Source organism: Spermophilus citellus (assembly GCF_964194105.1).
Source record: "Spermophilus citellus genome assembly, chromosome: 6".
In the NCBI taxonomy this organism is placed as follows: Eukaryota; Metazoa; Chordata; class Mammalia; order Rodentia; family Sciuridae; genus Spermophilus; species Spermophilus citellus.
Window position 1 is genome coordinate 113411669 of NC_138187.1, and position 16126 is coordinate 113427794.

General features: G+C 39.5%; 1 protein-coding gene across 3 annotated transcripts in view; it reads left to right on the top strand.

The window, feature by feature from the left end:
* Positions 1–8611, top strand: part of NVL (nuclear VCP like) — a 135573-nt gene extending 126962 nt beyond the window's left edge. The window contains exons 21-22 of one of the 3 annotated variants that reach the window (XM_081299339.1): positions 174–244; positions 6049–8611. In XM_081299339.1, coding sequence (XP_081155465.1) covers positions 174–244; positions 6049–6093 — 116 coding nt within the window. In that variant the 3' untranslated portion in view covers positions 6094–8611. The remainder of the gene's footprint in view (positions 1–173; positions 245–6048) is intronic. The other 2 variants (XM_081299340.1, XM_081299338.1) reach the window with 2 other exon arrangements.
* Positions 8612–16126: the final 7515 nt, after the last annotated feature.

The window sequence follows — 16126 nt, forward strand, 5'->3', positions numbered from 1 at the left end:
GATGAGTGGAATATTTCTTGCTTGAATACTCTTTGGGTAAAGAATAGAACCCATCTCCTCATTCAGTGTCCTCAGTTTTCTTTGAAAGCTGACATTTTCCAAGAGAAACTAAGTTATAACTCACAGTTAGTATTCTCTACTGAGAAGTATATATTTGTGCATTTGCTTCACAGGTGAGCTCAAGATTAATCATACACACTTTGAAGAAGCTTTCAAGAAAGTGAAACCATCTATATCAGTAAAGGTAAGAAACATTCTTCTGTATCTTAAAAAAAGATTTGAGGTCAAAGCAGTAGACCTGAACTCGTGATTCATAAAATATTTTGTAGATCATTTCTTCTGAAAGAAATTGCATGTTAAATTTTGACCTGGAAACAAGCTAAATAATGACCTTTATGTTTGGGGAAATTTTAATTTTTACCGAATCATAGTTCTACACATTAGATGTCCAGCCCCTGTTTATTTCAGAGATAATAAGTACTCATGTATGCTCCCACAGTCTCATAATTCTTACTCATTGATATTCAAATATTATTTTATCTACCCACCTTCCCCCTTTAAAAAAAAAAAAAACCCAGGGGCACTTAACCACTGAGCCACATCCTCGGTCCTTTTTTTTTTTTTTTAATGTTTTATTAGGGTCTCACTGAGTTGCTTAGGACCTCACTAAATTGCTGAGGGTGGCTTTGAACTCAAGATCCTCCTTCCTCAGCCTCCGGAGTCAGTGGGATTACAGGCATACGCCACCGTGCCCAGTTACCCCACCATTTTTGACAAATAGTTTTTTATCTTCTTGGAGATGGACTGTACCCAAAGTAACCCATAGAGATTACCCTTATATTTCAGGGAGGTGGAAATACATTCACCACAAGGAGAAAAAGTGTTAAAAAAAAATCACTCTGACTTCTTCCATAAAGTGCCAGGTTTTACATGTTTTGTCCTATATTCAGGTTTTCTATCTGCAGTAGACTAAAATGGTTGCTATAAGTGAAATTAGGTTATTGTGGTGATTATAGAAGGTTGGAATAAAAATGTCTAACCCTAAGAAATGTCTGAATTGGACACAGTTGTGATGTTTTATTTGTTCACTTGGGATTCATAAGTTTCCAGAATCTGCTTTAGTCATGAGGACCTGTTTCTTGACTGTATTAAAACTCCCCTTAAATCATTGGCCATTTATCACCCCAGATTCAGCAATTCTCATTATGATTGTTGATTGAAACTCTTTTTACATCAGGGTTCAAAGCAATTGTATGAATTGAGGTGCTGTGTTTCATGTCCCATGTTCTACGTGTTATCTTAGTTGACCATCTTATGGCTTTAACTGAAGTGAGTAACCTGTTAAGGGTTTGCGCTGGTGTGGTATCTTATGGGCATATGACTTTTTCAGCTGGAGTAAGAACTGACCTCACCTGGACTGAGACTTTCACCATGGCTAGAAAACAACAGTCTGCTTTGAATTCTCAGCATCTTGGGTACTAGAGAAAATGTTTTTCTTTTACTGAAAATCCTTCAGTAAAATATAGTCTTACTAATTAGAATCAGTTTTATAGGGGATATTGTTGGCCCTTTTCATTCTGATCTACAAGAGAGTAGGTCACAATTTTTCTTGCAAAGATTTGATGGTGTACATTTTTTTCTTTTAAAGAAAATTATTTTTTACTTTGATCCTGCATTTTAGTTGTCACATTGTTAGAACATATGACTTAGCTCCACATTTGTCACTCTTCAGCTCTAGCCTTACTTTCTACATTGAAATTGTACAAGCTTAATTGTACCATTCCTTGAGTCTTGGACTTTGTCACCAGCACTGCTGTCAAAGTACAGAATATTTCTATCCGTTCAGAAACTTCTGTGTTCTTTTGTAGTCAAAACCAACTCCATAACCAACCACTGATCTGATTCTGCCACCATACTCTCACTTTGCCTGTCTTAGAATATTTTTTAGATGGAATGGTAAAACCAATAGTCCTGTCTAGCTTCTTTCACTCAGTGTGATGTTCTGAGATTCTTCTCTGTTGTTCTGTTTTTCAGTAGTTGAGTCTATTCTTCTGCTGAGCAATATGCCTTTGTATAAATATGTCACAAGTTTTCCTGTCCTTTCACCTATTAGTGGACACTTGGGTTGTTTCCAGATGTGGCCTTTATGAATAAAACAGCTGTGGATATTCTGCGCGCACACATACCTACACACACACACCTATTTACATGAATATTTGTTTTTATTTCCTTAAAGTAAAAAAACTAGATGGAATCGCTGGGGCATGTAGTAAGTGTGTGTTTTTATACATATACTTTAAAGTAAACATCAGCCTGTTTTTCACAGTGGCTGTTCCATTTTATATTTTTGCTCTCCTTTCTAAGAGTTGGATACAGTGAATCTTTAATTTTAGCTCATTAGCCATTCTACTGAATGGAAATATCTAGTATCAAATTGTGATTTAAATTTCCATTTTCATTTAAATTGTGGAGCATATTTTCATGCTTATTGATCATTTGTATATCTTATTTTGTATTCTCATCTTTTGCTCTTTTTAAAAAATTAGATTTTTTTTTCTTAATGAATTGTAGATAGATTCTTAATTTTTCCCAGGTTGAAGTCTTTTATCAAATACACATTGAGGACATTTTTTCCTAATGTGTGGTTTATCTTTATACTTAAGGGTACCTTTGAAGAACAGGATTTTTATTGTTTGAATGCTGTCCAATTTTTATTTGTTTTGCATGGCTTATGTATTAAGAAGTCTCTTATGTCATAAAAACTCTCTGGTATCCCAAATGGTTAAAATTTTTAATCCTGTATTTTTTTCCTTTAGAAATACTATAGTTTTAGGGGCGGGGTTGTGCCTCAGCGGTAGAGTGCTCTCCTAACAGGTGTGAGGCCCTGGGTTTGATCCTCGCACCACATAAAAATAAATAAATAAAGGTATTATGGAAAAAAAAGAAATAATATAGTTTTAGCTTTACATTTGTATGTATTTCCATTTCAAATTACATTCATCCATCAGTATGTGTAGGGGACCTGTTCCAAGACCCCCATAGGTACCAAAATCAAGTTTGTTATATAAAATGACATTGTTTGTAAACTGTGCACCACCCTTCCATATATTGTAAATCAAATCTAGATCATTTATATTACAAAATGCTATGTAAATAGATGTTGCAGTGTATAGTTAAGGAACTTATATGTTCATATGTTGTACAGACTCCTTTTTTTGCGGGGTGAGATATAATATTTGTATTTGATGTCAGGTAGGGATGGTAGTTACTTTTTCCCACATAGCTATCTACTCTGGCTCTGGTTAAAAGATGATTCTGTCCTTCAGTGAACTATCATGCTCTCTATTTATTGATCACATATGTATATGTATGAATTTATTTTGGCACTGTTTCTCTGTTCATTGATCTTCATCTCTATACCACTAGGTCTTTTTGCCATTGTCTAAGTCGTTACAGATTCATGATAAGTCTTGAAAGTAGGTTGAGTACATGCCCCAAGTTTGTACTCCCACCTTTTTTCCTTATCTATTTTAGGTCCTTTGTATTTCCATATAATGTTGACAATTGGCCTATCAATTTTTATAGAAAAAAACCTGATGGGATATTGAGTGACATTTTATCGAATCTGTAGATCAGTTGCAAGAACTTAGGAACATCCCTTGGAAGGGTATATGTATGTTCTAGTAAAATGTGACTTGCTTCTGTTGTTTTTTTCGCTATCTTTGGGGAATGAATATGTCTTACACTTTACATATTGTTTTGGAAAGCATCAAGTGAGTAAGGATCTACTATTTATCTATTTATTTATTTATTTATTTAGAAAAAGGCATAGTACTAATTTTGAGTGAATAATGTAAAGAAGATAACTTATGGGCTGGGGATTGGCTCAAGTGGTAGCGCGCTCGCCTGGCATGCGTGCGGCCCGGGTTCGATCCTCAGCACCACATACAAACAAAGATGTTGTGTCCTCCGATAACTAAAAAATAAATATTAAAAAATTCTCTCTCTCTCTCTCTCTCTCCCTCCCTCCCTCCCTCCCTCCCTCCCTCCCTCCCTTTAAAAAAAAATAAAGAAGATAACTTAAATGGATTATTACTGTTTGAACCTTTAAAAATAAGAAATATCATCAAGGTCAAGAGTCTTCTTTCCTTGTTTGGCTTACTTAACTAATCTTAAAGATCCTTCTCAGAGTAGTCATAATGGTTGCTCATGGGGAGGGAGACTGAGTGAGTGGAGGATGACATTTCATATTTTAAAATCACAATTTTAAAATATTTTAAAAATCACAGTTGTAAGTTGAAGGAGACCAAGGTAATGAGAGTTATTTCTGGGAAGGATTATTTTTATTTCTGTTGTTTTGTGTTTTCTAATATGTTTGTAATAGATTTGGGGGGTTGGGGTGGATCAGGGACTGAACTCATGGGCACTTGACCATTGAGCCACACCCCCAGCCCTAGTTTGTATTTTATTTAGAGACAGGTCTCACTGAGTTGCTTAGTACCTCGCTGTTGCTGTGGCTGACTTTGAACTGACAATTCTCCTGTCTCAGCCTCCCGAGCTGCTGGGATTATAGACGTGCACCACCGCACCCAGCATAGATACAGTTTTGTAATAAAGTTACTTGTAAAAAAGGAATTTTTTTAGTCTGATTAAACAAAAGATGCTTAAGATAACTTTACTATGTTATTTAGTGGTGATGTTGAGAAACAAAGGCCCTTTAGTCCTATTTAAGAGTTAAATCAGTATTTTCTTAGTTTCCTCTGGAACAATTTGGAAGTTACTTGAAAAATTTACTTCTTCCAGGAAATGGTTTTCTATTTTGAATGAAATATTTACTCTGTCTGTGTCTCAGACTGTCAGTGCTGTTGTCTCAAAAATACCATAAACCTGTTGGCTTATAAACAACAAGCATTTGGCCATGGTGTAAGGAAATAGACATACTCTTACTCAGTTGGTGGGTTATCCATCATTCCAGCCCTTATGGATAGCAGTTTGGCTTGTCTGCCAAAATCACAATTATAACAATACATGACCCAGTTTTCCGTTAATTTATCCTCAAGAAAATATAGTAAAGATTAAAACTTTAAGTATTTGTATTATGAATTATGATATAACTTTTCTAAAACCTAAAGAATATCTCCCAAATATATCATTAAATAAAAAATTTAGGAATTGTATTTAGAAAATACTGTAGTATTTTTTGTACCAAAAAAAAAAGGTAAAATAATAAATTATGACATTTGCTTATATATGTAGAAGGAGAATCTGAAAAGATAAATTACATTAGTTGTAGGGGAGGGAAGTATAGGAGAGTCTTTTTCCATTCATATTTTTATGTATTTTAAAATCTTATAAATATTATATACTTATCCAGATGAAAACTTTAACACAGTTGCCTTTTAAAATAGATTTTAAAGGGCCAGGATACAAACAAAAACATGCAGCAAGTGTTTCTTTCAGATAAATATATAGGAGTAGAATTACCACCCAGCTTAAGAGATTAAGAGATTCCATCACACACCTTTCAGAGTGAAATAAAATTTTATAGATTGGCAGCACCAAACAGTACCAAGATGTTAGGCAACTAGATTGTTACTTATAAACATAAAATGGTTCAACCACATTGAAAAACATTCGTACTTTCTTGGAAATGTAAATTACACTTTAAGAATTTTCTACTTTTGCCTTGTGTTTCCGTCTGGATTTGTGATACTTTAGAATTATACCTGCTTTACTAATTAGATATGGGCATAAAAATCTCTTTGTTTGTTTATTTTAGCTTTATTTTTAATTTGTTTTATGTGGTGCTGAGGATCAAACCCAGTGCCTTACAAGTGCTGCTAGGCAAGCACTCTACCACCCAGCTACAACCCCAGCCCCTCTTGATTGATTTTTCAAGGCAAAGCTTAGTAGACAGTGATGAGAGTCATGTCAAATACAGATACATTCTGAGGTCCTAAGTGTTAGGGCTTGAACCTGTGAATTTGAGGGGTACACCATTCAGCATATTTGTGATCAGCTCTATATTCTGTTTCTCTCTCCTCTCAGGATCAAATGATGTATGAAGCTCTTCATCGCTCCCTCAGCCGGTGACATATTAAGCAGTTGCTTGGAGGAGTCCAGACATCAAGCTAGCAGAGAAAAATACCTGCTCTGAAGTACCCACTTTCAGTTTGACCCAGATGTGGTCTCATGTAAACATTTTTCAAATTAATGAACTGAAGCTAGAGCTGAAGATTCTTCTCATCTGTTCCATCCTTGTGGGAATATTCTCTATTTTCTCTTTAAGACAAAGAAATTTTTTTAAAACTGCCAAAATAAAACTTTATTCAAATGAAATTTTTATTTTGAATCAGTATACCCAAAAGCTACACATTTTTTCCCTTAAATTCTCTGAAAGTACATGTCCAGCCCAATGCCCCTTCTCACCAAGTACATTCATGTAGACTTCCTAAACACTAGGATATTCTACATAATCAACCATCAAAATCAGGATATTAGCATTAGCAGTTTGCTGCCATCTAATCTTCAGGCCCTACTCAAGTTCCTCTAGCTATCTTAGTGAGTTGTTGAGTCTCTCTGGTCTTATAATGTGGAAGCATTCCTCTGCCTTGATATTTGCATACGCACTCACCCCCACATACCTATTTTCTTTATTTGGACTTCATACATTTTAAGCACATGCTCCATCACTGACCTAGAAGTGGATGCCCATGTTATGTTACAGACAGTCTTCCAAGACCAAGGTAAATGTCAGGATGGGAAAAGTAAGTGGACTTTCAGGAGCTTCTCTCCACCTTCATCTGCACAGCGGCTCTTCTCCCACATCCTCCTCCCACATCCATCCAGTGGAAAGCTTCGGTGCTTCTCTAATTGTCCTCAGACACTGATTACTTAGAAATGTTCCTGAAATCCATCCCATTGGTTTTCACAGCACCACCCTAACATAGGCTGTCATTACCTTTCAAGATTCCTGCTATGGCTCTCAGGAGTTGTGGCAGGAGGATTGCCAGGAGGCCAGCTTCAGTAACTTTGCAAGGCCTTAAGCAACTTAATGAGACTCTGTCTCAAAATTAAAAAAGGTGTGGATGTAGCTCAATAGTATAGCACCTCTGGGTTCAATCCCCAGTAACAAAAGAGGTGGGGGACAGTATTAGTGTACTCTGATAATGCGGTGTACTGGTCCTCTGAATTCTAAAAGTAACCTACCAGATACCCACACAGGCCCAAGTGAGGATTTGGTTATTTCAGGTACTTTAAGATAGACAAAAGCAGCCTTGAAGTTCCTGAAAAGGAACTTAGGCACCTATTATTACTGAGACCCATATATCAGAGGTATTAACCTATAGCATGCCTAAAGTTAGATGTTGGTTAGCTGTATGATCTGTAAAATTGACGATAGAAGCAAGAACCTGGAATCAAGTGAGACTGAAGGACTTATTAAATTTTTCCTTCTATTTTCCTGGAACTCAGGCCTAATGTCCAGATCCTTAGCCTGGAAACTTTTGCTGCACCAAATTCCCCTTTTTTGTATCTGCACTGCAAAGCCTAGGTTTTCCATTTCTGTCTTTCTACTCTTACCCAAGAGTAGGGAAGTGCTAACCTAAGTTAACTCTTGACTCACCTAATTTTCGGCCCTTCCTACTTTTCTGAGAATTCATTCATTTTGATGGGTTCTGTGGAGTCATGAGGCCCTTAGAAAAGTGTTCTGAAGTAGTTGAAGCCCTCCATCCAAGGCATACAGGTAGCCTCGTCTATCTATCTCCTTCCACCATCCCCAGCAAACTATGGGAGGAAGTGCCTCCACTAAAATAAGAAAGTCAGTAAAGGGAAAAGAAAGACATCTCCAGAGAGATGGAGATGATAAGGAAGCTTAACAGAGGATAGCAGTATTTTCCCCGGAGGACCACCATTCCAGGCTGTGCTATCTCAGGAGACAGACTCATTTAAGATTATGACCATGGAGGATCCAACTGCTTTGGTATTTGAAGACAAAATGCCCAGGTGTACCAAGTCCACTACATACCCTGCTTCTCAAGAGTACCTGGGGACATTGATATTCCTTCCAGGCAAAAAATCCACAGTGGCCACTGACCTTTGACCACATTTTTGCTGGATAAGCAATACCTCATCACACTCTCGCTATTGGCACTCCCAGAAGGTCTCCAGAGACATGAGAAGAGCTGAAGTCCGCACCTGTGCTCAGCTCGTCTTCTGGAAGCTTGTACCTAGCTGGAGCATAATTGCCCTTCCTTGACCAAGCCAGGTCTGTGATTGCTGCTCAGCTTCTCAAAACTCAACAGTGTTTTTTAAGATTTGTTTATAAGGAAGATAATTAAGAAGAAATGCAAGAAAGTAACATCTGGATAGTGGTCACTTGTGGTGAGTGGGAAGAGGCATGTGATTTTTTCTTTAAAAGTGATTGTTCTTGAGGCTGAGGTTGTAGCCTAGTGGTAGAGTGCTTACCTAGCATGTGTGAGGCACTGGTTCGATCCTCAGCACCACATAAAGATAAATAAAGGTATAAAAAATACAATAATATTTAAAGAAATGTTCTTTTTTCTGAACCTGTGGTAAGCAAATGGGGTTTACTTCTCTAAGCTGTACATTTGTATTTTGTACTCTTTTTTGTATTTATGTCTCACAATAAAAGCAATTTTTAAAAGTTGCATATTGCTTTTGGAAGAATAAATACAAGTAATTATTTCTACTGAAATAATTGGCTGAGGCAGAAGTGATTCAATTGTGTAGATGGTTTCATGTGAGCCGCTGACAGCTTTAGCTCAGCTCAACTAGCAGAAAGCAATCGTTGGGCCTGTAAGCCTTGGATTTCTGCCACCGTTGACTCACTGAGCAAATGAATCTGCCTTCAGGAATATGTGCAGTTTAGTCAAGCATGGCACACACCTTGGAGGCCAAGGCAAGAGGATCACAAGTTTGAGGCCAGCCTCGGCAATTTAGCAAGACCCTGTCTTAATTAAAAGAGAGAGAGAGAAAAAAGAAGAAAAAGAGGTCGGAAGATGTAGCTCAGTGGTAATATATCCCCTGGATTCAATCCTCAGTACCCCGGCCCCCACCCCCAAGTGCAGTTCAGACAAGCATTTGTGCTCACCTCAATTTCAATATGGAATACACATGGTAAATGTAAGAAGTACAAAAGAAAAACTAAAAACTGATACCTTTTGTCCCCATGCTTTGCATGTTTCCTTCTTCCCCTGTAGTCAAGTCCAATTAGCTGGCTGTTTGGTGAGTCAGCACACTAAGAATTTCTTCTGTGTTAGTCACATAAATTGCCTCAGCATGTACAGTCTATATATATGTATGTAATATATACACACATGTACATATGTGTGGCTATTAGGAAATGGTAAAACCTTTAAGATGTGGGCCTACCTGGAAAAAGTTAGATCATAGGGGAGGTCCTTAAAAGGGATTTGGGATCCTACCCCTTCCTCTTTCCTTTCATAGCGGCCATGGAGTAAATGGATGTATGTCAACTCAACCTATGATGTACTGAGCCTCCACAGACTGAAAGCAACAGGGCAAAACAAGCAAAAAAAACTACCTTTCCTCTTTTCAAATTGCTATATCTTAGATATTTGTTATACTATTAAGGAATGGAATCCCTTTTGTATGATGTATGATCTACCCTGAAACAGTAAGAATAGAATATTTATTCACAAGGTGGTCAAATGTTAGAAGATGGTAGTCCCAGGTTTCCAAAACACCTTCCAAGGATACAGTTTCAGGTATTTGTGATATAAAGCAGCAGGGTGGTCTGAGTTGTGGAGAGAAGTGATTGGCAGTAGGGGAAAGTGATGTAATCAGTGTTGTGCATATGAGTAATCAAGTGTGGGCATCTTCCTGGGACACATCCACAGAAAATGGTGTGTTTATGTGCTGTCAGGGTGGAATATTCAGTTTCTAACTTCAAAAGTGACCCTTTGGACACCTGTGTGACAGGTGGGTGGTTTCAGCCAGTTTGAGATACTTCCAAGTTCCTGATAAAAAGTTGGACAACTGTTACCATCTTGACCCATGAAAGATATTGTCTGTAGTAAAGCAGTGGGACTGCGTTGCATAACTGTTACCTCTAAACTTGACAACAAAGCAAATAACTAAAAGCAAATGAAGCTTAAGAATTTCTGATTTTTTCCCTTCATTTACAGTATCACCTAGGTGACTGACACATGCAGTATCATTCAACCACCATCCCTCATCTGCCCTTCACTGTGACCCACAGGAGCCAAGAACTTGAATGCTGGGCAGTGAGTGGCAAGGTCCCACCAGGGAGATGTCTCCAGTACAGTGAGAAGGACAGAGCTGCAGTTATAGACCACCATGCTGGCCTGTGACAGGCTTGAAAGGAAGGTCAGGGAGCTGCATGTCACCCTTGCACAAGGTGGGGGTGGGCCAGGTACCAGTATTTTTTATGTGGTTCTGATGAAGCAGCTGGTGAGAAGGCTAAGGGAAAGTGGCACAGCTGGGAAGGGATCCAGCCATTGTCATCTGTCCAGAGCTTTCCACCTTTGTGCCCTTTCACCTCATGAGGTAGTGATTTTACAATCAGAGTGAGCACCTGGGGGGACAAGAGAGGGGTTCCAGAAAGACCTCCTTCACCGCCAACTTTGATGACAGACGAAAGTCACTCCAGCTGAGCAGAGTGCAGTGGGGCACAGCTAATTGGCAGGCTGAGGCCGGAAGATGGCTTGATTCCAGATATAGAGGGCCAGACTGGGCAGCAGAGTGAAGCCCTGTGTTTTTTTGTTTTGTTTTTTTTAAAAAAAAAAAAACAAAAAACACTCAAAGCATCTGACCTGTGAAAAGCTTCAAGGCAAATGTTACAAAAGCATTCAGAGTCGTGGTCTTGCAGCCGTGGGATTCTCAATCACTTGTACACCTGTTTGCTACCTTTCTGTGAATATGATGAGTTACTTTAGTAACTGAAAAATGAAGTGAACCCATGCTCCCGAGCAGACTAACAGACTGTTCTCTGGAACCTAAATTGGCAACCTGTCCCTGGCTCTTTGCACTTCTTCCTGTACTAACCAAAACCTATCATTAAGAGCATTTAAGTCTGGGGGCTGGGGTTGTGGCTCAGCGGTAGAGTGCTCGACTCGAATGTGAGAGGCCCTGAGTTCAATACTGAGCACCACATAGATAAATAAAATAAAGATATATATATCTATATCTATAGATATATAGATATAGATATAGATATATTATATATGCATTTAAGTCCTCTCTCCTTTCAAGGGTCACCCACTTCTGCCTTGGGCCACACAGGGGTTATTGGGTAAGACTTAAACCTCTAACCTTTTCATCATTGTGTTCTGTTTCCTTAAAGGGCTTCAGTGGTAGGACTAGCCCTACTCTGCCTCTCTAGCTCTGGGCAGGTTCCTTTCACTGCTTATATGTCACTTTGTCAGTGGGCAAACAGGAGGTTAGTGTCACCTCTGTCCCTGGGACAGTGAGGGACCCTGAAGTTTAGGCCCCTAGGAGTCTCAGAAAGGCACAAGAGAGGTGGGTGTGACATCAGGGAGTGGCACAGCAGATCTGCAGGGCCTCCTGTCCTCGTTGTATAGTGACCCTTGTGCAGAGGCCTTCCTGGGTCTTGTTGCCTAAGGACTTTCCCTGCCAGAAGTGTCCCCACAAGTGGCTCTCAACAAAGATGGACAGGAGTTGGTAAGTGTGCACCTAGCCTTCCTCACTCCTCAGGACCTTAAGAATCTTGTAAAGTGCTGATACATGATAATACACAAATGTGCAGCCCCATGAAGTACTCTAAGGTGACACTTGCATAACCATTGGTGGGACTGTTGTGAGGTGCATTCCCCTCAGTGTCCCCCCTTGCCGACAGGGTGTCTTGTTCTAGGACTTGGTGTCTAGATGACTGGTTGCCCCATGGTTACTTGCTCCTTTACTGACCCACCTCTTCTGACTTCTTGCCACTCCCTAACCCTTGTCTTGAGATATCTTTCAAAGAAGTCACAGTGGTTGTCTCAGTGAACACTTTCTGGTAAAGCTGAAGTTCAGCCAGTTGCTGAGGACAAAGATAGATGTTGAGAGCTGAGTGTGGGGATGGAGCTGCTGTGCAGGGGTCCACATGGAGGGAGCTGTGGAGTTCCTGACTCTCAATGGTCTTGAGTGTGTACACAACAGAAAAGAAGCCTGCCTTGCTAGGACACTGTGTGGGGAGGGGCAGGCACATGGGAGAGGCAGGCAGGAGCCAGGTCCTTGGGGCTTCCCATCCTGTGGGATGTGTGCATCCTGTGGCAGGAAAGGCCTCTCTTCCTCTTTCCTTCTCACCACCCAGAAGGTTCAGTTTTGAAAACCCATTTCATGTGGCCATTCCAGTCCTGGACAAGTGTCTGTGCAGATCAAGCAGTGAAAAGACCAAATCCTGTCCACATAGGCTTCAGGAAATGCGCAGGTGTGAATTGCCTGGATCCAGCTCTAATGTCTGTTGTGTTGGCTGATCGTGGAAGCCCAGCTCCCATTGCCAAAGCTCATGGCCTGAAGCTCCGCTGAGGGGGAGGCATGAGGAGGGTGGGGGTAGCTGCAGAGTAGGGCCCTGTGAGCTGAGCGCCTCCTGCCAGCCCCCTCAGCAGCACCTGCAGCCAGCCCACAGGTCTCTCCAGCTGCCAGCAGACAGTGAATCAGGGTGTTGAACCTGAGCCCATCTAAGGCAGGGGAGGCTGTGACTCCACCCATGAGTAATATTTGTCTTTGCTACTATGTGTGTGTGAAATAGGCCTTCTATGGATTGTTTGTTGTGTATATTAATAGGAAAAATTAGAGAGCTTTACTGTATTAAAAATCCTCTAGTCGAATTTATGGGAAATACATTTCTGTAAATGTAAAAGAAAAAAGTGAAATGGTTTCTAGGTGCTGGGGGAGGGGATGGAGAAGTATTTAATGGGTACAAAGTTTCAGATTTACAGCATGAAAAAGTCAGTGATTGGTTGTACAATAGTGTGAATACATTTAATACTACTGAGCTGTACACTATAAACTGTAGCAATGGCAGAGTAGCAGGATATAAAATTAACACCAGTAAATCAGTTACATTCTGATATGCCAATGATGAAGCAACTGAAAAAGAAATTAGGAAAACTATCCCATTCACGGTAGCCTCAAAAAATAAAATACTTGGGAATCAATCTAACTGAAGAGGTGAAAGACCTCTATAATAAAAGCTACAGAACACTAAAGAAAGACATTGAAGAAGATCTTAGAAAATGGAAAGACCTCCCATGTTCTTGGGTGGGCAGAATTAATATTGTCCAAATGGCCATACTGCCAAAAGCACTATGTAGATATAATGCAATTTCTAGTGGAATTCTGATGTCATTCTTCATGGAAATAAAAAAAAGCAGTCATGAAATTCATTTGGAAAAATAAGAGGCCCAGAATAGCTAAAGAAATCCTCAGTGAGAAAAGTGGAGCAGGAGGCATCCACTCAAATTATACTACAGAACTATTGTAACAGAAATGGCATGCTATTGGCATAAAAAGACATGAAGACTAATGGAACAAAATAGAAGACACCGAGACAAACACATAAACGCAGGTATCATACTAGACAAAGGTGCCGTGAAAATACATTGGAGAAAAGATCCCTCTTTAACAAATGGTGCTGGGAAAACTGGAAATCCATATGAATGAAATTGAACCCATATCTCTCACTCTGCACAAAACTCAAAGTGGGTCTAGGATCTAGGCATTAAACCAGAGACCCTGTGCCTACTAGAAGAAAATATAGGCCCAACTCTTCATCATATTGGCTTGGGAACTGACTTTTTCAATAAGACTGCTAAAGTGCAAGAAGTAAAATCAAGACTCAATAAATAGGATGCTATCAAACTAAAAAGCTTCTTCACAGCAAAGGAAACAATCATGAACGTGAAGAGAAAGTCTACAGAATGGGAGAAAATCTTTGCTGCCTTCACCTCACGTAGAGCATTAATCTCCAAGATATATAAACAACTCAAAAAATTTAATACCAAAAAAATCCAAATAGCCCAATCAATATATAGGCAAAAGAAACTGAACAGACACTTCACAGAAGAGATACAAATGGTCAAGAAATATGTGAAAAAAATTTCAATATCTAGCAATTAGAGAAATGCAAATGGAAACTACACTGAGATTTCATCACACTCCAGGCAGAATGGAAGTTATCAAGAATACAAGTAACAGACTTGGGGTTGTGGTTCAGTGGTAGAGCGCTTGCCTGTCATGTGTGAGGCACTGGGTTCGATTCTCAGCATCACATACAAATAAGTAATTAAAAATAAGGTTCTTCCACAACTAAAAAATATACATATTAAAAAAAGAATACAAGTAACAATAAATGTTGGAGAGTATGTCAGGGAAAAGGCACACTCATATATTTCTGCTGGGTCTGCAAATTGGTACAACCACTCTGGAAAGCAATATGGAAATTCCTCAGAAAACTTGGAATGGAACCACTATTTTACCCATTTATTGCACTCCTTGGTATATACTCAAGAGACTTTTTTTTAAAAAAATACCTTTATTCTATTATTCATTTGTATGTGTTGCTGAGGATCAAACCCAGGGCCTTACATGTGCTAGGTAAGCACTCTATCGCTGAGCTAGAGCCCTAGCCCCACCCAAGGGACTTAAAAGCAGCATACTACAACATTGCTTCCACATCAATGTTTATAACAGCTCAATTCACATTAGGTAAACTATGAAAGCAACCTAGATGCCTATCAACAGATGAATGGGTATAGAAAATGTGGTATATATACAAATGGAATATTACTCATCCATAAAGAAGAATGAAATTATGCCATTTGCCTGTAAATGGATGGAACTGGGGACTATCATGCTAAGTGAAATAAGCCAGTCCCAAAAACCTGATTGCCAAATGTTCTTTCTGATATGTAGATGCTAGCATACAATGGGGGAAAGGGGAGGGAAGAATAGAAGTTAATTGAATTAGTCAAAGGGAAGGAGGGGGAATGAGAATAGGAATGACAATAGAATGAGTTGGATATATATATGTTTATATATGAATACATGACCAGTGAAACTCCACATCATGTACAATCACAAGAATGGGATTCTAATTAGAACAAGTTATACTCCATGTATAAATAATGTATCAAAATGCACTCTACTGTCATCTATATCTTTAAAAAAAGTGAAAATAAGTAAAGTGTAGCAATGGTATAATTTATGTTTCATTTCATGTATTCCACCACAATATTATAAAAAAGAAAAAAAACCTCCAAAATTATTCAGACCAAAGTTTGGACATCAAGCATTAACTGCTATAGTTTGGAACCATTGTGACCTAACCACTTGCTGCTGGACCTGTCCCAAATGACAGCTCCAATATCCCCTGGCAATGAGAACCAGCACAACTAAAGCCCACCCAGGGGAGAAAGAGCTGTGTCTTTTCTCCTGTGATCTCCAAGCCAGGACACAGCCTGGGAGTAGGCTGGCAGATAAGCTCAGAGAACCTACCTGCTCCAGTCACACAGGCCATGCCGATCCCGTCTTTCATCCCCATGGCTGCTCTGCCTCCGACTGCACTCCCAGACCAGAGCTCTTCCTGTGCCCTGTGACTGGGTTTGACTGCTGAGGCTTGTTAAACAGCAGCTAATCATCCTCCTGGTCATGAGGAGTCATCTGGTTTAGGATCTCACAGTGTACAGATGTCCACCTTTCTTTCTTGTTGACAACCTGGGCCTCCCTGGTTTGGCCTCTTTTCCTAGCATGGCAATTGGATGACTGAAACTTGGCTTTGCAGACCTGTGGAGTTTGGACGACCCATGTGTCTAGGCTAGATCTGAAAAATGTTTGGTTAAGTGTGAGCTCCAGGCCACAAGCTCCTGACCTAGCTTCAGATTCAGCATTTTCTGAGCAGTTGAGTGTGGAAAGAGCTTGGGGAGTTGACTGCACACCCCGTGACACACTCTCACCCTTGCTGAGAGCCATGGCTTGCCTGCTTCCCTTATTCCTGGGGATGGTGGAACTGATACTATGACTACAAAACTCACATGTGCTGGAGTCTTTAGGAAGAATACTCTGAATTTGAGGAAAATGTTCATTGTCAGATCCTTTCTGCAAATTAACGGAGTTTGAATTT